At 37.4% G+C, this 26,938-nt stretch overlaps 2 protein-coding genes and 1 long non-coding RNA gene across 4 annotated transcripts in view; 1 reads left to right on the top strand and 2 right to left on the bottom strand.

The window, feature by feature from the left end:
• Window positions 1–18,621, bottom strand: part of rassf3 (Ras association domain family member 3) — a 42,617-nt gene extending 23,996 nt beyond the window's left edge. The window contains exons 1-2 of the mRNA XM_051890756.1: window positions 18,084–18,621; window positions 7,993–8,126 (exon numbers count right to left, since the gene is read on the bottom strand). Of these exons, the coding sequence (XP_051746716.1) occupies window positions 7,993–8,126; window positions 18,084–18,516 (567 nt within the window). The 5' untranslated portion in view covers window positions 18,517–18,621. The remainder of the gene's footprint in view (window positions 1–7,992; window positions 8,127–18,083) is intronic.
• On the top strand, window positions 8,960–16,939 carry LOC127510762 (uncharacterized). Its single transcript, XR_007929745.1, has 4 exons — window positions 8,960–9,162; window positions 13,368–13,461; window positions 14,594–14,753; window positions 14,961–16,939. It is a non-coding gene; the product is annotated as an uncharacterized LOC127510762 (long non-coding RNA).
• A 1,349-nt stretch (window positions 18,622–19,970) lies between the features above and the next one.
• LOC127510947 (diacylglycerol kinase iota-like) overlaps window positions 19,971–26,938 on the bottom strand; it is a 27,313-nt gene continuing 20,345 nt past the window's right edge. The window contains exons 29-35 of one of the 2 annotated variants that reach the window (XM_051891127.1): window positions 26,838–26,937; window positions 24,648–26,749; window positions 23,491–23,756; window positions 23,248–23,373; window positions 23,071–23,129; window positions 20,833–21,105; window positions 19,971–20,722 (exon numbers count right to left, since the gene is read on the bottom strand). In XM_051891127.1, coding sequence (XP_051747087.1) covers window positions 26,633–26,749; window positions 26,838–26,937 — 217 coding nt within the window. In that variant the 3' untranslated portion in view covers window positions 19,971–20,722; window positions 20,833–21,105; window positions 23,071–23,129; ... (1 more) ...; window positions 23,491–23,756; window positions 24,648–26,632. Of the gene's footprint in view, window positions 20,723–20,832; window positions 21,106–23,070; window positions 23,130–23,247; window positions 23,374–23,490; window positions 23,757–24,647; window positions 26,750–26,837; window position 26,938 lie in introns of those variants that run through there. The other variant, XM_051891129.1, reaches the window with a different exon arrangement.

Raw genomic sequence — 26,938 nt, 5'->3', positions numbered from 1 at the left:
TACAGAGGTGACCTGTGACTGCAACCTGTAGTTTTTCTGGCTGTGGGCCATAGCCTTCATTATACATTACCCACATTCCTTTGCTAAAGGGGGAGTGACTCGTGTTCCCAGCACACAGTCACTGTTTATGTGCCGGCATTTGCATGAAGGCGTGTGGAATGTCTCGTAAATCAAGTTGAATTCCTTTTACATACGCACAAAGAGTTTACTGTGGATGACCTCAGGAAGTACACACCTTACTACGCTCGATGTCTGATCTCGTCTGGCAGGGTGTGGTTTGAGAGGTCAGAGCGTAAAGCCATTTCAGTCCTCTAATTGTCCAAAATTACAAGGCTAAACCTGTAATGACAAATTGCTACATGTACAGTGTTTGCTCTTTAATTATACTTCAAGAGGCCATTGAATCAAGGTGACGTTAGAGAATTTCTTTGCTGACTGTAATTGTGAAAAATAATTTTAGACTCAATTAGTAGCAAACCTTTATACCCCTTTACATACAAAAATCACAAGTGAATTATTTGAGGAAACCAATACTGTAAAGCAAATGCCAGCACTCAAAGACACAATAACTCTACAATGCATGATAACAAAGACACGTAACTCTTATTAATGTCCAAAAGGAGTATTTTGCATAAGGTTTTAACAGTTTCCCTCTGCTCTGATACTCCAGGGGTTATTGTTTTGGGATGCTCAAGATATGAATAATGATCTCATAAAAAGACAAGAATCAGAGGGAAGCTGAAACAGACAGTGACCTCAGCTTCTCAGTCTAAACTCTAGCGAGATCCAAGCCGAGATCAGGGTTTTCTACACAAACAATCAGTGTTCACGTAGATGGAAATCGTAGTCTTTCCTCCAGCCAAACCTCACATATCCAGACAGTAAAGGAAGACTAAATAGAAGGCAATTTGGTCCCAAAATCCACACAAAGGACACCCACAGTTATACAGTCTAACCCCAGTGCAGGTTCCGTCTTGTCTTGTGGTGGGTTTCAGAAGGTCTCTTGAAGTCTTTAAAGACTCTTTGTATGTTAGTCTACAGTTGTCTACAGTTCTTACAGGCATAAAGATCTATGTTATCTTACAATCTGCAGTCTAACCCTCAGGAAAGCATCTATACTTTGCTTTAAATAGTTTTATCTAAACATAAACATTGAGCTGAGATGGTCCTGACCTCTATAAACAACAGCTCGATTCAAACTCTCTAGATTGAACCTACAATGGGGCCATGATTGAATGAAAAGCGAGTGGAAGGATGAAGATAAGGCCTGATGGATTGTGAGACCAAATTTTACCTGAATACAGCATTCCCTGGTTACAATATGGAACTTACTCTGGGTAGAGTATGCACGATCCTATAAATGATATTAATTATAGTTTGGTTATTTTAGAGCCTGAAAAATCCAAAGATAGTTTTATGGAACAGGTTTGTTAACAATCCAAAGGTTTGTGCAATCCGACCTATTGCTGAGCTTTCTACTTCTATAGATCCAGCTGAGCCTGTCCTTCTGAATGTGGTGACGGCTGGGAGCAATTAGCAAACACTCATTCACATGCAGAGAAGCTGGGTGCACTTTTCCATGGAAAGGTGCTTTATTGCTGTTTGATACAGAAGTAGCCACAGCAACTACTCTCTAGTGTTCTGTCAAAGGGTCTTCAGTTTTAGGGGCTCCATGGTTTCATTTACAAACATAGGCTTGCTTTTGGCTAGCTTGATTAATCCTGAGAACTCATATATCCATGCATTGATGCACTGTGATTACATAGCAACATTTACAGCACTTGGAAACCAATAGTAAGTTCCAGAAGGTTTTCTGGATCAGTGTGTGAGAATTATGTGAGGTGCTTACTGGATAGTTACCGCTGACCTAGTTGACTGAATGAAGATCTAAAGAAAGAGGTGGGATTAGCTCTTAAGATAGACAGCGTCTAATCCCAGACCTAAGGGAAGAAGACCTACCTGCTTATTCTGCTCTAAAGATAAGAGGGTTTGTCTTTTTAAAGTCGCATGAACTAAAAGTCAATTATGGTCGCCGATTTCTAATACACCAAAAAGGTCAAGGGGCCTGACCTACATAGGAGGGTATTTATAGATTCCTTTAGGAACGTCATCGTGTGACTGTTAAAAGCCAGAGTGATTTCTTGTAGCATTCCAGTCCAGCAAAGAATGACATATTTTCCCAAGCTGCATTACTGGAGCATATGGAAGTCAGAATTGTAAGATGTAAAGTCAAAATTGTGGGTTATAAAGTCAGAATTGTCTGACATAAAGTCAGAATTGGGAGTTATAAAGTCAGTATTGTGTTATATAAAGTTAGAATTGCCTGATATAAAGTTAGAATTGTCTAATATAAAGTCAGAATTTTGTGATATATAAAGTCAGAATTGTGAGTTATAAAGTTAGAATTGTGAGATATAAACTCTCAATTGCGTGTTATAATGTCCAATTGTGAGGGAAAAAAAGACTGACGTTTTTTTCCGAATTGTGAGTTTATATCTCACAATTCTGACTTTATAACTCACAATTGCAAGTTTAAATCTTGCAATTCTTGGAAAAAAGTCAGAATTGTGAGATAAAAAGTCAGTTACTTTTTTAATATTTTTATTTAGTGGCAGAAACAAGCTTCCATAAGAGCAATAATTGACAAATTGTCCTTTCAGAATCTTGTCAAAAAATGTCAATCTAACCCTATACAGTGCTTGAGGTTTGATAAATAAATCAGATGTCAGTAAATGCTAAAATAGCTACATTTTACAGGCCTTACAACATTTCAGCAGTCAAAGATCAGCTGGACTTTGGGTCCAACCCATTGAGGCTAGATTTTGTTCTGCACTGATGCTTCATTATACATTTCCACATAATAGCATGCGTTCCTGCAGAATTGCATGATTAACTTAGTCAAACATCATGTTATCTGTGACATCTGACATCAGTTGCAGGCAGAAATATTATGCATGCAGGCATAAACTCTAGACCCAATGTGACGCAAAACCAAATCAAATCAGTCTTAAGTAAATCAGCCAATTGATTTACAGTCTTTTCACATGACTGTCTCGGCCTGATACTGTACTCCAGATGGGAACCTTTAACTAAAATATCTGTCCTTCTCTACTTACAGTAATCGTAGGCTTACACGAACAAAATTCAATGCTAAACATACAGTAAACTTGACCAATAGAGACCAGATTGTGTAACATGTATCCCCATTTCTTTGTTAGTAGGAGTCACATGGGCGTGTGGTTAGTGTGGTGGGGTTAAAGCTTTGCCTCTTGCATTTTGGTCCAGCTTCACCACCCAAAGAGTTCCCAGCATTCAGTTCACGCCTGCCAAAAAACTGCAGCCTCACAAAAAAAAAAAAAAAATGAACGACACACATTATCCTGCTGCATACTTGTGCTGAAACTCAACTTTAACTTGCTTTTTTTGGGAGCACGTAACTACAAAACTTGTACTTGTGTTGCAATAAAAAATTATGTAGATTTAATGTCCTTGATGGTCTCTCCCACTGGCTTACAGTGATGTTTGGTATGCGCAAATGGGCGGGCACAACTGGAGCTTATCAGTTATTGTGGTCAATGCACCTTTGTGTTTGTGTTTGTATCTGTGCTCGAGTCTAATGTGATGTGTGCTAGACGTGTGTGTGTGTACTCAGCTATGCTGCAGGCATCCTGTGACTGTTTCCTGAAGGGAAACTCTCTCTTTCCTACATCTGTCTGTTTGTTCCTTTTCGTTTGGATCATATTTACACCTCTGTTTCTTTCTCAGGCTCCACACACAGTATTGCTGATCCAACAGTACAGCGATTAATACAGCAGCACTTTCCAAGGTAAACCACATTTACAGCAGCAGCTTTACAGAAATCCATGTAAAGTCTCAGATATGAATCACCCTTATGCTATGAACAGACATGCTTATAGATTGATAAAGCTAACTTTTGTAAAACAACGAACTATATTACTTGGTTTGGATATTTACCTATTACCTAAATATTAGGAATTCATTTACCTGTAAATATATTGTAAATATATGTTTTGGGTAATTAAAAAAAAAAAGCTGAAATCAAATATAATATAAATATTGATGAAAACTTAAACTGAAATAAAAAATACAAAAAGCGCAAATGACAAAAGCACATAATATTACTAAAACTTAAACTAAAATGAAAATATAAAATAAAAGCTAATTCAAAATAAACATATTAGTATTTAAATCATAGGTGGAGTTTGGGGGGGGGGGAGACATTTATGATTAGAGACATTTATGATTTTCTGGGAGCTATGAATAAAATAAAAATAAATTATAGAATTCACATTTTCTCATTTTATTTGACTTATCTATTATTTTAGTGAATAGAATGAGTAAATTAGGGCTAAAACATTTTTAAATACTATACTAAAAAACATTCTCTCCCAAGTCCGAACTCGCGAATCATATAGCGGTGGTACGCGAGTTGACTCTCTTCTCGTTCTGTTCCCGCTATAGATTAGGCTTATGCTAAATAGCAGACTAACTAAACTAAATGGATATTTATTCATCGTTTTTTAATAAACCCACAACTAAAGGAGAGGGGGCTCTAACTCTGATGCTTCCACTATCAACATCTACACAACTCAGAAAAGAGGCGGCTTCCTCTGCATTAATAACATTAGGCCTAAAGATGTGTTTTTGACTCTTTGCATAGCAGTCGTTCATTATAAATTTTAAATGTAGAAGATATGATACATATATTTTATGAAATGCAGAGTATATGTTAGATATATAGCCACCATAGACATTTAGAGGGACTTCCCAAAGTTTCCCCAAAAATTAGAAATGGCCAAATTGTCCCTCAAATCTTGATGCTGCTCTGCTGCACTTCATTATGCATAGCTCTGTTTGTTATTTGGAAGACAAAACGTTTTAAAATCTGTCTCAATAGTCTAAAGGTGATGATACACAGGGCAACTTTTTGAGCAATGTTGCTGGGCAGTTTTGCAGAGTGATGTTGCTTGGGCACTTTCCCATTGAGAATGGGCAACAAACTTCTATCTGGATACTTTAGTTTGAAATGTGTTGCCTATTCTCAATGGGAAAGTGCCCAAACAACATCGCTCAGCAAAATTGCCCGGCAACATTGCTCAAAAAGTTGCCCCGTGTATCATCACCTTAACAGCGCTCGTCAATGTCAAAATGAGTGAGATGGCCAATCAAATCAAAGAAGGCAGGTCTTACAGAAGACGAGTATGAATTCCAGCGCAACGCTTTAGTTTTATCTCTGAAAGAGTGCATGGAAATTAGCAGCTAAACATCAATATACTGTTTTACGAGAGGAATGCTGAACGACCGAGAGTAATATCCAGGGATGCAAGCAACTCAACTTTTTTTTTTTTTTTTTTTTTAAATGTTACTGTTTTGAATGTAAAATATGGTATAATTTACATTTGATTCATGTACCTCATAACTGAATGTGACAAGACAAGAAACGTTTAGCGTTTGCAGCATATCAGATATCTGTAGAGTGAACGTGTGCATATTTTAAAACAAAATATTATTTGCAAATAGTGATAAATTGCCTACTTCACAACTGCAGTAGAAGTTATTTTATAATGTTTACTTTTATTTATTCCCTTAATCCTTTTAATACTTAATAATTATTTAATTCCTTTAAAACAAAAAGGAACCCGTAAAAAAGCTGAAATAAAATAACTTAAACTTAAAAAAACTCAAACTGAAAAACTCAAAGCTAAATAGAAATATTAAAAAAAGAAAATGACAAAAGCACAACAATAATATTAGTAAAACTTAAACTAAAATGAAAATATAAAATAATCACACACACACACACACACACACATGCATACTCTAAAAATATAATTTTCAGGAATTACATTTGCTCAACAAACTTGACGTTATGTCTTAATGTAATTTTGCCCTTGTATTTTATCAGTGGTTTGTTTTTGCATAGTTGAGTGGGTGTTACATGTAGACACCCTGTCCTCCCTACATCCCTCCCTCAACCGTCAGTGGTTTGTGTGTCCTTGTCTGGCCCTGAGTAACGTGACTGACTCAACCGACTGTCTTCAGGGGGAGGGGGGGCTTCTGGTCTGGAATGTTGGGTCTATATGAAGAGTCAAACACACGCACACTAAAATGAATGTTGGGCTCGTCCATGTTTAACTGACACAGACAGTTGGTCCTCACTGTCCTGTGAGAATGAACACACCCATGTTTAATCCCAAATTACTAACGGACCAACTTCAGACCTCACACAGCACCAACTAACAGTGCACTACGTACTAAACATCCATAATACAAATAAACAAAACCGCATAACGTTATTAATGGCACCATTGCGCATTCACATACATTTTATATGTAAAAAAATCTGATTAAACTGGGACATAATTTCAAAATAACATTTGAGAGGCTGTTCGATGTGATTGGTCGGCTGGTTAGTCCAGTGATCCAATCACATCCTCTGTTGAGGCAAAGTCACAGAAAAGTTTTTTGTTGCACATCAAGGGATTTATTCAGTAAATGTGTTTCCATCGTAGTTTATGTGCATGTCTTCTTACCGGACAAAAAAATATATCTGCCTCAATTGGGTGCGGAAGTTGTTTATGCACATTTTTAGAATTTATGCACATCTTGCTGTTTCCATCCAGAATTTTTTATGTGATATCCCAAAATGTGCATAAAAATAGGTGGATGGAAACAGCTATGTCACAAAGAAATGTCTGGGAGTGGGTCAGTCATATTTTACCTTCAAAAATAAATGAAAAAAAAAAAACTACAATTATATTTTGCATAAAAAAATTCTTTAAAAGTCTAGTTTTAGGATTATTAATGTTACACATTTTTCACATTTTCACATTTTATTAATGTTACACAATTCTCTCTACTGTAATGCTAAAAAACCTCTTTCTTATTAATGTAAATCTTGCCTGCACACACTTATTTTAGCAAAAACTACCATGCTTATCTTCAGGTCCACTTTACAAACGTACTTTAAATAATATGCAAATTATATAATAATTTTTCAGTACTATAAAGTAATGAGATTTTTTTTTCACTTTACACTAGGCTACTAATAGTTTGGAGGAATAAATGTGGTCAATTGTCTTCCCCCCCCCCCATGACTGTTGACATGTTCTTGACAGTTTTCATTAAATCCACCCATTTATAAGTAATCTGAATCACTTTTCAATTCCAACCAGTCACAATACAGTCGGCTCTGTAGCCACAGTTACACAGCAGTTTACATATTCCAATATCTCTTCCTGCGTCGCACTAAACGGACAGACCTGGATTAGTGTGAATTGCACACATACCACACTAACCTGTGTGTTGACCTCATAAGGTCGCACACACACTGCTCGTCTTTCATTCATACTGCACAGTTTACAGAGCGTTGGGGGTGATAGTCCACATGAGAACAAAACTGGACACTATGGGAACCAGAGGAATTCTGCCCAAGAGTAATATCCTGCTATTGTTATTTCCATGTCAAGTGCAATGGGAATGAGTGTGTGTGTGTGTGTGTGTGTGTGTGTGTGTGTACACTCATATGGCACTAAATAACAGTGTATCATCTGTTAGCTAAGTCACACCATTCCATTAAACAGGTCTAAGTGAAGACTGAAGAAAAGCAATAATTACTATGACCAAACTATGACCAACACACCCACAGAAGAAAAAACTTCAACACATGATCTCTGCTAATGTCTGTACTAAAAAAATATATGCTTTTCCATTTGTCTGCCAATGAAGATCTAACATAGACTAAGGTGACCAAGAATGAATATAACACTGATCAGACTACATTTACAGCAATACTGAGACTAATTTATGTTTTATCCGGAATTGTTCTCCCCCTTGTGGTCACACCTAACAATCACTATCAGATGTCTGTGATTCTTGACATTCTCTGAGTTTCACTCCTGTATTTCAGATGATATTGAACTGAATGTTCATGCAAATATGAAAACACACACAAATCAACTCTGTACTCACGCCGTGTGAGGACTGGTTGTTGTTAAGATGGTCCTGAGCAAGAGCGCTGAGTGGGCAGCCATTAAAGGATCCATTCTGATGGCAGTCTAGCGCCACCTGGTCACGGCACTGAGCATGACATGTGTATTTGCAACCTGGAGGAGAGGAAACAAGAACAGACAGCAGTTACTCCTACAGTTTGGTTAAAATAATACCTTTTTAAAGACTTTTATACCTAAAACTGAACTGAACTCGCTGGCACAACACAATAACATTGCAGTACATTTGTAAAACGTTAGAATATTTATTTTTTGCATGTTGCTAGGTGGTTGCTAAAGCATTTCTAATGTGTTTTGAGTGTTTTTACCAAAATGCTAGGTGTTATGGGTCAATAGCACACCTCTCCTCAACAAACAGCATCAGTTTTGTTCAGTAGGAGATTTAGTGAAATACGGTGGTTTTTCTGGTGGGCTAAATGGAAATATCGGTTTGTAAATAAGATGCCGCACATGCAAACTTTTAATGTAGAAAAGTATAATTACGTGTTTAAGGAATGCGATGTAAGAATAATACAAATGTTAAGAAAGATGTAAGAAAACACCAAACAAATTGAGACGATTAAAAAAAAATAACAATCCATTGTTAAAATGAGGTTGATTTTACATGTATATATCTTATGTATTCTGGACTGAAAGTTATGCATACTTCCACATGCATAAGAATACATGTTTTCTGATGCTGAAATGAAACAAAATCCATCTCAGAAATGCATTGGATGGATAATTAATTAAAATGAATAGACAATAGGAAGAGCATCATCTGCTTTCCAGTCCTCACCAGAGACAATGTTCACAGAAAACCTGACGCATACCACATACACTTGCTTATTCATGCAAACGTAAATTTCATGAGGCATTTTTCACTGGCTAAAAAAATCCCTATGGTGCTTTTTTTCAGTTCCTGTTGCTGTTATGACCTACCTGAAGACTGACGCTTGACTTGCTGGGTAATTTTGCCGTAAAGTTTGCAGAATGCTGCTCCCATCCCACTCAATCATATGAGTGATGACGCTTTCTGTCTCGAAAGCTTAACTCACGGCATGCCATGAGAAACACAAACGCTCATCCTGTGCAGTCCACTCTCAGAACAGAAGGACAAACTCATTTGTCTCTCGCCCATGCAATCTCCAAGGTAACTCTCTCTCTCTCTCTCTCTCTCTCTCTCTCTCTCTCTCTCTCTCTCTCTCTCTCAGTGTGCTGAGTCGATTGATTTGACTGTCAAATGATGAACGTTGTGCCCAGAAAATGATGGACACATATAGGACAGGTGATGAGGGAAGCACTTTGTGTTTAAATGTATTTTTATCACCACTGTAAAAACCCTAGATACATCACCCTTAACATTCAGAAATATTAAACAATTAAACCAATTTTTAAACTATTACTTTTACTGTTCTCATATTATTTACGTCACAGCAATGCAGATGCTTTGCTACTTAGTCAGAGGCTGGTGGAATTCTCGGTTTACAGAGCATTCGATAAGACAAAACATTTTGCAACACCCAGATTTCAAGATGAGTCATCACAATTTTTTTTTATTATCCATTGGGCCCTGTTTACACCTGGTATTAAGATGAGTTTTGGTCGATCTTGGTGTTTTAATTTGTCTCTTGTCCACTTTCAACCACTTCTGTCCTGGTTTCTTCGAGGGGATGGTCTATGGGTGGGTAAATGTATGGGCTTTTTCAGATCTTTCGATCTAATGGACGAAATAAGCTCACGCAATTTACATATGAACGCGACTGGAGATGACGGAAAAACATATGGAGAGCAGCAGCTTTTGTTTCTGCTCTGAGAGCCGCAAGACCGCCCGGACACTGTGACTGTGTGTTAGAAATCAGGAATGGTGAGAGAACATTGTGCTTAGTATGTTTTTCATCTTCAGACTGAACTTGTGTCTTCATCTGACAAAGTTTAAATCCCGTCTGGCTAGCGCGCTTCCTATAATGTTTACGTCAGTAGGCGGAGAGTAGATGGTCTTTTGTGGCTGTTCAAATGCATTCGACCACATGAGCGTCTACACTACTAATGCGTTTTCGACTACGTCTGGAAGTGGTCGAAAATGGACAAGCTCAAAAACGTTTTAGACTCCGTTTACATCTGTATTTAGTGTCGTCCACTTGTGATATGATTGACCAAAACGCATCCTAATACCAGGTGAAAACAGGGCCCAAGAGAAAGACAAGTAAATTCTGAATGTGTGTTGGTGCTTAAAGATAATTTTGTTAACTTTTTAGGAAGTACACTACTGTATGTTAACCCCAGAACTGACATATATGCACTAAGGGCTAGTCCACACATAAACAGGTATTTTTTATAAACAGAGTTTATAAAAATAAAAAATTGCGTCCAAACCAACACCTATAACCCTAACCAAAAACCCATGTTGGCCAATCAGAAGCCAGGAAAATAGGTTATAACCAGTTCTGACATCACAAGCCAAACTCTCTGGTTTCACTGTCTACATGATAACACTGCAACCGGAGTTTGTAAAAATTTTCACCCTGGCTGGAATTTTCAGAAAAGTTTGGTTTCAGTGACTGGATACTGCGTTTGTGTGTGGACCAAACCACATAGAAAAAGCTGTGTTTTTTTCTCCACTAACTCATGAGTCTTTTCAACTTTAAGATCTTTACTGACAGCCATCTAAATCCTGCACATTGTATCCATAATCCACTTTCTGCTCCTCTGGTTTTTAAAACCCAAATTGAATCTCTGCCCCTCAAACAGACAAGGAAATGAAAATAACAAATAAGATCTTGTTAATATCTTAAATATTTCCGCTAGACAGCAACAAGATTAAAAGGAGAGCAAATGGTCCCCAGTAAACTCACAAGGGTCTCCTCCAGAGTTTCAGAAAAGATTTTCAGACGTCTCAAACTGTGCTCAAGTCTGTAATCAGAAGCCTGAATCTCAAACATTTCTGAGTGAATTCTTAAAAGGCCAAAGTATTTAAACTATGCTGTCCACATTCATTTCATAACTCTACTGTATGTCAACACTTATCACATATGTTATATATGTCTTTTTATTTCTCCTTAAGCATTTTAGACATCTAGGACAATGGTAATGCTTAAATGTGTTCATCTCATCATCTCTGAGCAATAAAATATTCCTCTGGGAAACAGGAGGAACGCTGCTCTTTTTAAAGATCAGCAGAGAGTAGAATGACACTGAGGATGAGCAATGATAGGGGTGTGATGAAAGTGGATCTTTAATACTGGGGCATGTTAGGTAATGGTTGCTTAAAGTGCCATTCTTTGCACCGAGCTGCGGTCTTGTCAGTGTAGGAACTGAGCTAATGTATGCACACACACTCAAAATCGGTTCTCTGGGGCGGGTGGGAAGTGCAGGCCTGTCTCTTCCTTAATTGCACTTCCCGTAATGAGGGACGGCGCTATCGATCAGGACCTGCCCGAGGAGCAAAACTTCATACACACACACACAATACTGTCCCGTATCCAGACTGTGGCGTGATGGTGCAATATTTGGGACTGTTTCTAAAACTTTGCATGTCGACAGAGAACAAGTCATTCGAGTTCTTAAATGTTTCCTACACAAACACATTACCGACAGCAGACAGCTCATATAACACACATTCCCACAGCAGTCTCATTTTCTAAATATTTACCAACCTCAAAACGAAATCTGCTATTAAGGTACATTTACATTAGATTTCATTAACACTCTAAAAGAAACTACATGCAGAATCCCAATTAACACACGCAACATAATAAATTATGCATGCCTTAATATAATACAATGAAAAAAAAAGTTGACCAGATAGATGATTTTTTGGACTTGCATGAAAAGGAGATGTTTGTTGTGGTTCATTTTTTAATTTTTCAAAGCTGCTAAAGCACTTTTTTTAAAAGCATGAACTTGAAATTTAAATAAATTCAAGATAGGTACTACATTTAGCTTGATGCTAATGTTTACTGTTAAGGCTTCTGTGGAACTGTGACACAATTTTTTGATGTGGAAGTAATATGTGCCAATACTGGCTTACTATAAAATGTTACTGACCCCAAACTTTTGAACAAGTGTACGTACTTTTGGTACAACGTCTGCAAATTGGGATGCAGCCATAGACTGTGACTGACTCTGACAACCAGGAAAAGAAACACATAATGATCTGTAATTAAAGGAAAATGCAGCTTCTGATGTCAGTACAGGGAGTTTGTGATCATGAACCAGGTGTTTTTTACTCTCTCTCTCCCTTATTTAACAGATGTTTGTTCTGGACAGGTGGAGGTGTCAATCTTTCACGATTGTTTTTAACTTCACTTTTCCACATAATGTTTATTCCATCCTCACAAAAAACAATGCCAGAAAAACACAATGTGAAACAGTATGTTAAAGTGTAAAACATTTGTAAACCCTTTTTGTGTTTGATAAAATGTGTCCCTCAAACTGACAAAATGACATTTATCTTTGTCGCCCTTACAAAAAAGAAGTGTACTATTAAAATAAAAATAAGAAAGTATACTTTCAGTCTACTTTTTATACTTCTTGGAAATATACTTAAAATTACACTTAAGCATACTTGACTTGACAGGAAAGTCTAAGTATATTTGTCCTATATGTGGACTCAATCTTTTGATCAAGATATACTTAAAAGTATAATTAAGTATTCTAAGTATACTTGACTTGTAGTTGTGTTTACCCTTCTGATTGAGTACCCTATTAAATACTTTTTTCACATAGTTTTACATACTGTCTTATAACACTTTCAAATTCAAATACTTCAATGTGCTTTCAAACGCTCCTGTGCATTGGTCATTGTAGCCACAGACATATCTGATGAGCTTGTGAACACAAAGACCAATCAGAGGTGTTTATGAATCCGCTCAACAGCGCTCAAAGCATCACATTTTTTAAATGTAAGTACCGATTTGGTATTGTGGTCGGTACTTTTGACAACACTACTTTATACACTGAAAATTGGGCCAATTTAGACCCTAGTAGTATTGAAATAGTATACTACTAGTACTTTGATAGTAGTATACTTACTACATGAGGTATTTTTAAAAAAATACTTGAACTTTACTTAAGTAAACTTAATAAAATTAACTTGAAGTATACTTGTTTTTTAAAGGGGCAGTATGATGTTGCTTATTTTTGATGGTGCCATTTCCTTGTCAAATGTCTCTCTCATATCAGACCTGCAAAACAATAGAGTCTGTTCGTGAAAACTGCACATCTTGACTAAAGAAGTAGCTGAGCCTGTCCTTGCTCAGTTGATCACATAGATAACTATTGTTTCAGTCTGTGTCTGAGCTGTTTTAGGAACAAGATAAGAATAGAGATTCTCATGTTGCTTTCTGTTCACAACAGGGTCGTCTCCATTCCAGCTCGGCTCCGCGCTGGGATTAGATCAGACCGCTGAAACAACACACTGCAGACGAGACACACGCACCACCATCCAGAGGTCACGACAACACCTGCCTGTGACAAAATGTCAAGAAAACACTCCATTCTTTTCCAATCAGTTTTCATTACTTGAGTCATTCACTCGATGGATGTTAAACCGACAAACTATTTGGCATATTATCGTGAACCTCTTCCCACATCGGTGTCGGCTGTTTAGACTCGGCTCTGTCCTTCACTGAGGAACGGCGAGCGGATGTTTTTAGTGCTCTGCTCTGTGTTTTTCTCTGTGGCTGTTGGCATTGCGCAACTTAGCACTAAATTTGTGCCTAAAAAGTGTGAGGTGTGTGAGTTCATTTGTCTATAAAAAGTATGAAGTATTGCTTTGCTTCTGTGAGAAACAGCTCAGCTTTCATGACTTTGGTTTGCACCACAAAGCTGCACACAAAGCAAAACATCAGGCTGCAGCGAAACACACACACTTTCAGAGCTATAGTGTCCTTTCTCAACCACATCAAGGGTCCACCTCACTATAGCCGACATTAAAGAACAATGTCTGCAACTGATTCGTGCAAGATTGGTGTAAATCTTCTCTAAGATAAAGATACTATTTTTGTCTGTTCTCACAAATCTCACAAAGTAAAAGGATGCCACAATTACGTAATCGTTCAAAGGTGCAATTACAAAAAAAAGTACACTTACATTATTCTGCGTGCTTAAGATGAAGTTTATTTCTTGCGACAGGTTATCTTAAAGGGTTAGTTCACCCAAAAATGAAAATTCTCTCATTATTTACTCACTCTCATGTCGTTCCACACCCGTAAGACCTTCGTTCATCGTCTGAACACAAATTAAGATATTTTTGATAAAATCCCATGGCTCAGTGAGGCCTCCATTGCCAGCAAGATAATTAACACTTTCAGATGTCCGGAAAGCTACTAAATCGAAATTTCAATGGTTTACCACTGGGGAGCGTGACTTTGGCAGTTTGATACACGCTCCGAACCACTGATTCAAACAAAAGATTTGTAAAACTTCGAAGCTTCATGAAGCAGTGTTTTGAAATCGCCCATCACTAGATATTGTTGAATAAAGTCATTATTTTGTTTTTTTTGGCACACATTTTTAAGACAAAAAGGTCAGTAATGTTTATACTAGATATGACACTAATATCTGTCCTCATTGTTCCATAGACTTTCAATGAATCAGAGACTTCATTTAACGTCCGTTTGCCTGAACGATAAAACGACAAAAAGCCAAAGAGATCTGGACCCACCGGATGACTTCCACAGCAGACTAACTTCCAGTCGACCGGAGCGCCGCATCATTTTTGGAAGGCGATAGAGGATTCCAGTAAGTCTTCTTAAAGTTCTTCCAAACCCTTTCCCCAGACCCATGACTTACAGTCCACTGCCCAACCAGAACAACATTGAGTCTCACTTGAGTATTTACTGGCTAAAATAAGTTCCCTTTAGCACTGAACCTGCATCATGGCTTCTAACTACTACCTGGTTGTAGTCTCCTGTCATTAAGCCCCTGCTCCTATGTGTGTGTGTGCAGTTGTTCCACTGGTTCCCCCTGCGAGCGCGTCAGCTGCTTGAGGGGAAGCCCATTGTGAGCCTTGGTTCTGCTGTGACAGGACGGTGTGCCTTCTCTAGACACACTGTCACTGCTGCTACACAAACAGACAGATGGACATTAGGGGAGCGAACAGGTGGGTGTCAAATAGCAGGACACAATACTTTTGAGCTAGGAAGGCCAAAAAGGTTGTGAGACCCAGAAAGGTGAAAAAAGGCATCTTTGTTCATTCTGGTTAGGTATACTGACTATTATTTACAGTGAAGTGAGTGAAATCCCACAGAATGCAGACGCTACACTACAAACGATAGGTTAAAGGATTAGTTGACTTCAGAATTAAAATTTCCTGATAATTTACTCACCCCCATGTCATCCAAGATGGTTATGTCTTTCTTTCTTCAGTTGAAAAGAAATTAAGGTTTTTGAGGAAAACATTCCAGGATTTTTCTCCATATAGTGGACTTCAACAGTTAACGGGTTGAAGGTCCAAACTGCAATTTCAGTGCAGCTTCAAAGGGCTCTACATGATCCCAGACGAGGAATAAGGGTCTTATCTAGCAAAACGATCTGTAATTTTCTAAAAAAAAATTATATAATTTTTTAACCACAAATGCTCATCTTGCGATGTGCCACGCATTATGTGATCACGCTGGTCATGTAGGCGTAAAAATCTTGGATGGCATGGGGGTGAGTAAATTATCATGAAATTTTAATTCTGAAGTGAACGAATCCTTTAATAGGCAGAATAAAGCATTGAAGATTCATTAAGTCATTATGACCATTAGAAAACTCCATTACAACTACATTACAGGTGGTAAAAAAATAAAAGAAGGAAACTGTCAGTGACCACATTTTCCCCCTTTTCATAATTCTTTTGTATGGACTTTGGATATATGCAAATGAACAGTATATTATAATATTTCAAGTGAAATGGTTGCATCCCAGTGTTATTTTAGTGTTATTTATATAATGTTCTAGTATTTTTTTTTTTTTTTTTTTCAATTTTAAGTTTTAGTAATTTAGTTTTTTTTTTTAAAATGTAATTTCTATTTAACATTAATTTATTTTTATATCAGTTTTATAATTTAATTTTTTAATAGTTTTACAATTGTGTGATTTCAGTACTTTAAACTTATTTGGCAACATTTCTAATTTTACGTTTTTCAACTAATATTTCTATTTTATTTTCTCTCAGCTTTATTTTGTTTACCAGTTTTGTTTAGTTAAAGGGGTGGCTGATTATGATTTCACTTTTTTAACTTTAGTTAGTGTGTAATGTTGCTGTTTGAGCATAAACATCTGCAAAGTTACGACGCTCAAAGTTCAATGCAACGGGAGATATTTTCTTTTACAGAAATCGGCACAAACGGCTACAACAAACGGCTGGTAGGGACTACAACGAGCTTCTTCCCGGGTTAGTGACATCACTAACCCTAAAATTTACATAAACCCCTCCCCCGAGAACACACAACAAAGTGGGTGAGGCCATGTTGGGCTGCTTTAGAGAAGAGGAAGAGTTGTTGTAATAGAGTGTTGTTAACATGCCGTCATTTTACGCCGGACTGCTTCACAAACGAGGGTCAATTCAACGCTGGATTTGCACAAAAGATTAACATGACGGCACATGCTAGTCGATGAGTTGAATCAACTCCACAGCAACTACATAAATTTATCCACTAACCATTCAGAAACGTCCAGTTTCATTCTAAATGTTGTAACTTCTTCCTGAGTCTCTCCATCAGTGTCGACTCCGGTTTGAACAATGTAAGGCTGAACACCGTTACAGACAATCCTCGTTTTGTCTGCGTGAGATTCTCCAGCTTTGTTGTTGTTGAGCGACCGAAGCGCGAGCTGTTAAAGCTCCGCGCTCTTCTGGAAAGAGGGCCGAGAGGCATATTCTTGCTGTCTTTTTTTAGACTTATATAAACTGCAAAATATGATCTTGACTGCTCATTTCACACTAGTGTATATATAAAGACATTTAAGGAATATGGCAATATGTCCTACTGTAAATATGGCCAATAACCCGCATAAACACTACACAAATCTAAAAACATCAAAACATGGCAGGCCAACTCATTACCTGCCATAACACCATCAAAACAGATACTACTCAGTTAATGCCCACATATTCCAGCATCTGTCAGTGGCCCCTTAAAATGTACTAAAAACAAAATGAAAGGCTAGTTGACTTGAGAGGGCAGAGTGAAAATTGGATGGCTGCTCTAAAAACGGGCTTTCAGCCGAGCCAGTGGCTTTCTCGCTCTCAATTACCTGATCACTCAAGTCAAGCAGCAAGAAGACTCAGTGAAAGTTACCTTTGTCCAGTTGTTCCATTTGAGTTAACTCTTGTGAATGGACAACCTCTGCACAACTGCAGCTCAGACAAGTGAGAGCCATATTGAGGAGAATGAATTGAGGAACATTTCTTTATTTTAATGCACTATGCTGCTATGATCATGCTTTCTTAGGATCACAAAATTTACAATACAAATTTGGTTGCAGCTAAATGCTTTGCATATGATTTTTTAGGAATGTTTTCACTACTGAAGACAATGCAAGGCATTCAGTCAGGAATGAAAATGTCATCCACATCTTTCAGTGACCAATTCAAATGTTCAGTGTGCATATAATTTGAGTCCTAGATTTGATAGAATGAATTTTCAGATGTAGATGTCTGACTTCTGCATTGTCATGTATAATTAGTGTACATATTTGTGACATATGTACAGTAAACTAAATGTGGGTGCTTAAGGTGCACCTCAGTGAATTTTATAAGCCCAAACCAGTCCATCCACATGCCTGAATGAGTGTGTGGTGTGTGAGAAAGCTCAAGAACATACTCTGAGTTTATGATTTATGAAATACTAGCTCTAATATAATTCCATTTTATCCAAAGTAACTTACAATACACTACAAAAACAGTCATTCTCCTAAGTGTCTTGATCAACAGCACAGTAGTGATTAATTGACTAATATGCTAATATATATATATATATATATATATATATATATATATATATATATAAACATTGTTTGACATTGACTACCTCTCTGTTTACATATAATGGTCAAATCTGTAGAAGGCTAATATAAAGTTCTCACCCGTGCATGTCAAGCCATCTTGAAAGATATACGAGCAACACACATCGCACCAAGCGTCCGTCGCGTCCTCACAAAACGTGTGTCCTTCTCCTCTCTCTACCTTCACGCGCGGGTCGAATATCGTCCTCACATCTGGGGGTTTGAAGCCCCTCTTTCTGGACCGCTGTCCGGCTCCTCCGTTCTCTGCCACCTTCGGAAGCGCGTCGCTTTGCACGGGCTTTGGAGAGACGCGCGGCATTTTGGGAGACGGAGCTTTCCTCACCGCCTTCACCTTCGCGTTGCGCATTTTGGATTTGGCTTTCTGTGAATTCTTCTCCATCAGGTTACCTTCTTCCACCCGAAAGGTCGGTAATCGATTCAGCTGAGGCACCTCTAGCGGCGACCCGACGGCGCAGTGGCGCGGTGGCGAGTACTTCCTACTGTGATGCTTCATGCCAAAGGAAACACAAAAACACCTGTAGATCTAGGAAGAAGCCTGTCCGTGGATGTTTGCGATAAGACATTTCTTAGGCCTTTTTATGAGAATTTCGCCGAAATGACCTAAGACGGATTGGTGCTCAAGCAGGTAAGACAGGTGCACAGAGCGCGTCTCATGTTTCACCTGAGCTGCACGCAAGATGCGTGCGCGCACACTCGCGCAGACACCCACAGTTATTAGATCAAATCACTTTACCAGAAGCAAGGTTATAGTTAACTAAAACTAAAACCATAAAATTCGTTTTAGCAAACTACAAATAAAATGGACTTGAGCTAAAATAAAACTTAAAGGCACAATATTTAAGATTTTATGATTCACTAAAAAACCAAATTCCAAAAACCACTAGAGCAATGTTATATATTTTGTTGACTTGTGTACTTACATTATCCTAAATGTTTAAGAATGTTTAAATCCAGAGAAATAAGCTATTTTAACCGGGACACGGACCATGTTTTATTTTGTAGAAACCATGGAAACACCAAAGATGCTTTAATATATTGTGTTTTTTTAGACAGGTGAGCAACTGTTTGGATACATTCATCAACAGAAAACTAATCATGTTATATAGCTTAACACAGTAAGTCTTGTTGTTTAAATCTCGTTTTTTTGATTTACCATGTTTTACCATGCCTAATATCGATGTAGCTTACTACAGTGTGCAACAAGTGTCTCATAGCAGCTGCTAAGTGAACGCAGAGTAGCATTATAACAATATTCAACACACAAATGTATCTAATATGATAAAACAGTGCTGCATTACTCCACATACTCATGACCGGAAGAAGCGGAAGCGGTCGTCTGCGGCATAATAAAAGCTCCGCTGCTCTCGAGCCGTGTGTATCGCGCTCGTCTCTCATTAGCAATCGCTTCAGCGGCCTTGTTCCACTCCATTGGCTTTCAGCCACACCCTGCTTCATACTACAGTAATGTTAATAAATCTTTAATACATTAGTTCAAACATTAATATGATTTCTGCCCGAGTCCCGATTCTTTTCCACCGGCTGTAGACATGAAGACAACACCTCCCATGATTCCGCAAAATCAAGACATCATCAAGCTACGCCTTTGTTTTGAATAAGAGACCTCTAGTGGTGAAAATTTCATATTGTACCTTTAAACGTACTTTATTTCAGCTAGTCCCCAAGAAAACATTTCACATTTTCATTTAGTTTCACTTGATGCAGTAAAATACTATATATGTAAAATCTATATGGACATTAACAAAATTAATAAAGCTTTAATAAAAACTATTTAATTAAAAAAAAAAAAGAATATTTAAACCCAGAGGTTAATCAATGACCTTCTGTTTAGCATTACTGAGGTATGCCTATTAATTAGAAAAGTTGGTCCACATATTTTTATAATATCATATAGTGTAGTAAAGAAAACATTAGACAAAATGACAGAGATTGTGAAAATTATGTTTATTATATCATTGAAAAAAATAGAATTATTTAGGCAAAACTTATATCCTCTTAAATAATTACAAATACTTTCTAGAGGCTAAAATAAACATCTGAAATATGTTCATTTCAAAACAAAAACCGTTTTAACAAAAAGAAAAATAACAATTTGGATGCCTCATTAAATAAAAATAAAAAAAAGTTTACTAATGGAGCTAAATATGTAAACTTGTACAGTCAGGAATGATGTGTCATCCTGATTTTCATAGCATAAAATATGTGTACGCCCGGTTTCACAGCAAAGGCTTAAGCTAGTCCCAGACTAAAATGCAAGTTTGAGCTGTTTTATGAAAGCAACTTGCACTGACACATTTTAAAGTATGCCTGAGCCATTGTTTTGTCTCAAGATGGATAACAGTAATGTTTTTTTCTAGGGTATGTTTATAAAAGCTACTTAAATGCTATAATTGAAATAAGGCCTAATCCTGGCTTAGCCTAAGCCCTGTCTGTGAAACCGGGCCCTAATGCTTTGAGGCAGTAACCATAGTACTCTTAATGAGGTATGGTGTACATAAATCCTCTTTTTTGGCCTGAGATGTTCAGAGAACATGAAAATCATATATCCTTGCTGGTACACTGGAAAATATCTTTTTCCTGTGAATAAAGTGACCGTGCCCCTGAGTAAGACGTTTGTAATGCGAGGAGAACATCTCTTCAGCTTACTGGACCTCCTCTATGGATTCATCTCCAACTTCTCCCTGTGAGAGGGAAAAATGGCACTGTGACTAAAGATTCGTCCTGGTTTTGTATGTGTCATTAGGCCCGATGTCAATGCTGTGAATAATTATATTGTCATTGAGACACTTACATTACATTGTATGTTTCTGCTAATCCAGTTGGAGTATCCTGTATCCTGAAGATACTTGGCACCGAAGCCCAGTACGCGGTTCATTGGATGGTAGTTGATGCCATAGAGCTGATTGGTGGCTTCACAAATCAGAGCGACGTTGACTTTCTGGTCTTTCTGTTCTGTTGGCAGTTCCGAAGAGACACTTCTACAGAAAACGTCCATCACTTTCTTGAAGAAGCCATACTTGAAAGAGGACTGCAGCGCTTCGTTTAAGGCCTTGTCTGCCTTAATCTGCAGCAGAGGTTCAGAGATAAAACAGAACAGATAAATTTAGTATGTTAGAGTTTACATTTAATATATATATATATATATTCCCCCACAGTGTTGGTCTTCAGATAATCACTGTACATATAGCAGAACAAGTCACTTAAATTGTAGCATGTAATCAGTCTAGACTAGTCTAGTCTTACAGAAATAAAAGCCTGAATAATGCTTTCAAAAACACTGGAGGACAAAAACGGTTTAACCTTTGATTTTAAATAGATGAAACTAGATTTGACCACTGACTGAATTGATCCGTTTATCAAATTTCAAAGTAGTATCAAATTGGACACCAAGGTTCTTCACTCTATAGTGAGTTTTGAGTGTCAGGGGCCCTGAACCAGATTATTTCAGTTACGCTTTCATTCAAATTCAGAAAATGATGTGACATCCAATTTAATAAGGACTCAAAAGAACTTTTGTCCCGTTTACGCAAAGGTAGGTACACTTGAGTGTCATCTGTGTAACAATGAAAAGATACTCCATGCTTATGAAATATATAACCTAAGGGTAGCATATATAATGAAAACAAAAATAGATCCTTGCGGAACCCCGCTTTCCAATGGGTCTATTTTAGAATAATGTTGACCAAAATGAACTGAAAACGTCCTATTAAAAATGAAGGACTTGAACCACTTGAATTCCCACTGTCTTTCCTAGGCGAGAGATAAGGATATTGTGATCAATGGTATCGAACGCTGCAAGATCTAATAGAACTAAAACCACTGAGCTGCCAGAATCAATCGAAATCAAGATGATTTGATTTAAAATCTAATGACTGAAAATTTTCAAAAATCTCATTTTGAACTAGAAAAGTCTGCAGTTGGTTGAATGCAACTTTTTCAAGAATTTCAGATAAAGATGGCAGTTTAGAAATAGGCCTGTGATTAGATGAAACATTTGGATCCAAATTAGTTTTTTTCCCAAGAGAAACATATACACACACTATAAATATAATGATTGTTCAAACGTAAAGTCTATTACAGAGTCAATTACGGAAAGTGAAAATACATTTATATTGTGCAGTTCACTGACATTTTTTCCCATTACAAATTATATAAACAGCTCAGTGAAAAGTTAACTTGACATGAATTTTACTTTTTATCATTAATGTTGCCTGCAGACTTTTGGAATCTACTGCTTATTGTGTCAATAACGGGATAAAAAAAACATTGTGTACTATAAAATAGGCTCAATGAACACCATTAAAGAGTTAGTTCACCAAAAAATGAAAATTCTGTCATTATTTACTCACCCTCATGTCGTTCCACACCCGTAAGACCTTCATTCATCTTCAGAACACAAATTAAGATATTTCTGATTAAATCCTTGAGGCCATTGAGGCCTCCATTTACAAATCTTTTGTTTCGAATCAGTGGTTCGGATCGCGTATCAAACTGCCAAAGTCACACCCCCCAGTTGTGAACCATTGAAATTTCGAAACACTTATGACATAATGAAGCCTCGTTTATCGAAATCACGTGACTTTGGCGCTCCGAACCACTGATTCGAAACAAAAGATTCATAAAGCTTTGAAGCTTCATGAAGCAGTGTTTTGAAATCGCCCATCACTAGATATTGTTGAAAAAACTTTATTTTGTATTTTTGGCACACAAAAAGTATTCTCGTTGCTTTATAATATTAAGGTTGAACCACTGTAGTCAAATAAACTGTTTTAAATATGTCTTTAGTAGCTTTCTGGGCATCTCAAAGTGTTAATTATCCTCACTGAGCCATCGGATTTTATCAAAAATATCTTAATTTGTGTTCTGAAAATGAACAAAGGTCTTACGGGTGTGGAACGACATGATGGTGAGTAATTAATGACATTTTCATTTTTGGGTGAACTAACCCTTTAAAGTGCTGGTAGCAGCGTTTGCAGAGACACCTGGTGGTCAGGTTTAACATCTCATTAAACAATGTCATTACACTGACCTTTTCATTCAGCTCATCGCCGTGTATTCTGAGGAGCTCCGCCAGCCTTTCCACAACATCTGCAGAGAGATCAGAAATGAGAAGTTTAGTTTGCAATCTTCTCTGAATGAAGCAACTCAGTGGCCGTTACAATTTACATCAGATACAGAAATCAAAAGAGAATGAGCTTGAACTCACCCTCACCATCACCATCACCAGGACCATCTGTTTCTAGTTCACATGGAGTGAAGTGCACAGAGTCTGATATCTCTGTCAATTCACTGACCATGTTTTCCATTTCATCCACATTCCCATCATCTGAACCTGAAAGAGGAGATGATAGCACATCATACTTTGGAATCTCCACAATCTCACTTTCTCTATAGAGAATGTTCTATAAATAAAAATACACATTTGAAGATCAATATATTTCACACTCACCTTCAAGCATCGCTGGCTGTGGTTCAGGCGTGTCATCTGTCTTGGGTTTAATACATTTCAAGAAGAAAGAAAATCTCTTCTTTTTGAGTCTTTTTGCTTTCTTGAGTACTTCATTTGGCTCTGCTGAAGATGTCTCTCTCTCTGGGATGTCCTGCTTCAGACGGGTGTCCATGGGCCGTCTCTTGCGGGCGTACGCCTTGAGGAGTCTGAACTCCGGACTGTCCGCCGAAGGAATCTGGACATCACCGTTGCTGTGCTCCTGATCCCTGTCAGTTATCAAAACTTCATCAAAACACTTGAAACAGGAAGTGCAACCTACTCTTTATAGGTGCACTTTCATTTACTGAACAGCATTAATAATTGTGTAATAAGTGCTGTAAAACTGATTTTTTAGGCTACTGATATGAATGGAGTCTTCAGCTCATTTGGATATACATCATTTTACTCTTTTTTTTCAAATTCCTATTCATTTATTTATCTGTAAAACTTTTTGAGGAAACATGACTAACTTACAAATCAGGGTCTTAATTTAACTTCATCTTGAAATTCAACTGTAAGAATAAATATCATATATGATTTTAAAGTTTAAATTCCGCTAAATTTGTTAGATAAACAACCATAAGCTTATTTTAACCATATGAGGTTAACTTTAAATGTAATTAAATTTAAGAATAAATATTCTAATTTAACTTTAACATTGATTTATATATGTAATGTTTGCAAAAACGAACTAAAACATGTATTAATGTACTTGCAATGGAAGTCTCAAGTATCAGACCATGAATATTCCTTGAACTTACATTTAATTTTACAATCAAGTGATTTCATTTCTACGTTTATTCATGAAAAGATTTCTTTCATTATAGTTAACTCGCGGTCACTGTGTAGAGTGAATGTGTCTGGGCATGTTCGTCAACATTATCTCGAGACGTTTGTTTCCTTTTACTTCAGACATTTCCATAAGTTTAGACAAAAATCAGACGCATGACAATGTTTTGAGCATTCTCCACACATTTCTACATTAACTGACTGAAGTCACGGAAGTGTGAACCAAATGTACACCTAATCTTTTTAAGAAAAACAGGACAACAGTCTGAGACAGTCACTATTACAACTGTGTCTATGTAAATAAATATAATGAAAGTTAAAACACTTACATGACTCGGTTTCTCGGTGTGAAATTATTTATGCCAAAATAGACGGAGTTTTATACTATAGGAATGAAAGGCGGGGCAAAAACTGGCTGCGTGCTGACGTGCGCAAGGCAAAAACTGGCTGCGTGTTTACGTTCGCTGAGTCACGCTCCATGAAATAGTTTCTCCTTCCATTCATCTTCGGAGCTTTGTCTTTGGTGCCTGTTTTTGTACTGTTCGTAAGTTCTTAAAAAAAAAAACGTTTCGTTCGAACCAAATGATTTATCGATTTCCCTTCCCTCTAAAATATAGATCACACAGCAAAATGACTTGCTTTTTATTAGCTTTTCATGCTTTATACTATCTTAACTCTTTATATTAACTTTCTCGGTTTTGTATACTAGAAATAAAGTGCACTATTCATTGGCTACGTTTTTATATGCTTTCATTGTGTGGAATGGGCAGCATGAACATTATCATGCTAAACAGTTTCTTTTTTGGGTGAAATATCCCTTGAAAAGAGACCCTAAACAGTCCTTTGAAAGTGTAAAGGAGAACGAGTAAAAGAGGTGTAAATGTTCATTTTACGTTTGCACATATTGTATTACAGAATAAAGGGGAGAAGAAACATAAATGTCCATACTTGTCTGAGTGCTGACAATGCATGTTATCTATTTACAGTAATTTCTGTAACATCAGAGTCATCTATGACTGTACATTAAACACAGAACACTGGTGTTTTCCATCTGACTGCCCTTTAATGAGAAAAGCATTCTCAGTTTTGATAATGTGCAACATATCTGTCACATATCCATGTCTACTCATCCGTGACCTCATACACACCTAAAATAGATATTCAGAAATTAGAAAAAACTAAAACATTCAAGTAGTCCCATCTTTTAAAAGATTTTAAAAAAGCAAAATACAACCACTGAACAATTTTCATATAACTTAAAATTAAAAAAAAAAAAAAAAAAGCCATTTCATTACATAATCACTGAGGGGTAGAAACATCCAGAGAGGTAACAAAATTCCATGCACAATAATGTGTTAAAATCTCAACTGATAATACAGGATAACACAGCAGATCACTCATATGTAAATGGATCTCAGCGTGATCCTACAGGCAGCCGTTTTCATGCATTTCCCGTCATGAGTGATTTGACATGGTAGAGGACAAGTAATGTTACAGAAGTGAAATACCACACAACTCTCGTCAGTGTCTTTCTTACGTTCATTTGGTTTAGTCTTTCTTCTCACAGGCCAGTGTTGTCAAACGCAACCTTATAATGGAGCCAAAAACCAGCTGCCATCAATGGAAAAACACATCCGGTTCCCTTGCTTGTCTTGAAACATTAATGTAATGTAATATTAAATAGATAAATGCACAAATGTCATCCATTCATATTGCATTGAAAATGGCTCAAATGTTTTCTTGTAAGATAATTTCACAATCACGCCACTGTAACGGCACACAAACAAATCAGGATGAACAGATTGTGTAAAGTCTGTAGTTATATAGACTTCCGATTCATCGACCTCTGGGATTTGAGTTTAAAATCTCAGCAGTTATTTTGTCCGCTGTGAAAACTCTCTGGAAGATGATCCGCCTTCAAACAAACTCTGAACCAATGACGGGCCTCTTCAGGAGCAGAAGATGTTTTTCCTCTCTGTGTGTCTTTGGCACACAACATGATGTACGAAAGCATGTGTCTCTAAACCTAACCCAATCCAACTTTGAATAAATAGTTATAATAAATAAGAGTAATAAATAAATGCTAGGTCAGAGCCTACAATAAAATAAAACCCACAGCGACTTCAGTGGAAAAACAACAGCTAGACATTTTCCTGTTCACCGAGGACTTTCTCAGCCCGAGGCGTTCTCGTTACAGCTCTCTCTTCCTCCTTCCCCTCTCAAGCTCATTCGAGTGTGAGCAGACACGCGGAGGAATGCTGACAGCCACTTTCTGTGGGTAAAAATCTTCCTAACACTAAGCGCGTGAGCCCGTTCATACAGCCGTCTCCAGATCCTCGTGTGCCGTGGGCTCATCTACCGGCTGGCTCTCCATGAGGGACGCCAACTCTGAGTTCCCAGCATCCAGGGCACAATCCTTGGGAGTTTTTCCCTAAAAGGACAATGGCATACAATGGTTATACATTAGTACTGCAACTGTTTCTTGCAGAAATGAAGAGGAATTCCAAGGAGATTCTCACCAGGAAGTTTGTTTTGCTAAGGGAAGCCCCAACCTCCAGCAGACGTCTGCACACCTCATGGTGCTGCTGGGAAGCTGCTTTGTGCAATGCAGTGTCGCCTC

This window comes from Ctenopharyngodon idella, chromosome 4 (assembly GCF_019924925.1).
Source record: "Ctenopharyngodon idella isolate HZGC_01 chromosome 4, HZGC01, whole genome shotgun sequence".
In the NCBI taxonomy this organism is placed as follows: Eukaryota; Metazoa; Chordata; class Actinopteri; order Cypriniformes; family Xenocyprididae; genus Ctenopharyngodon; species Ctenopharyngodon idella.
This window is presented reverse-complemented; position numbering and strand designations above follow the sequence as displayed.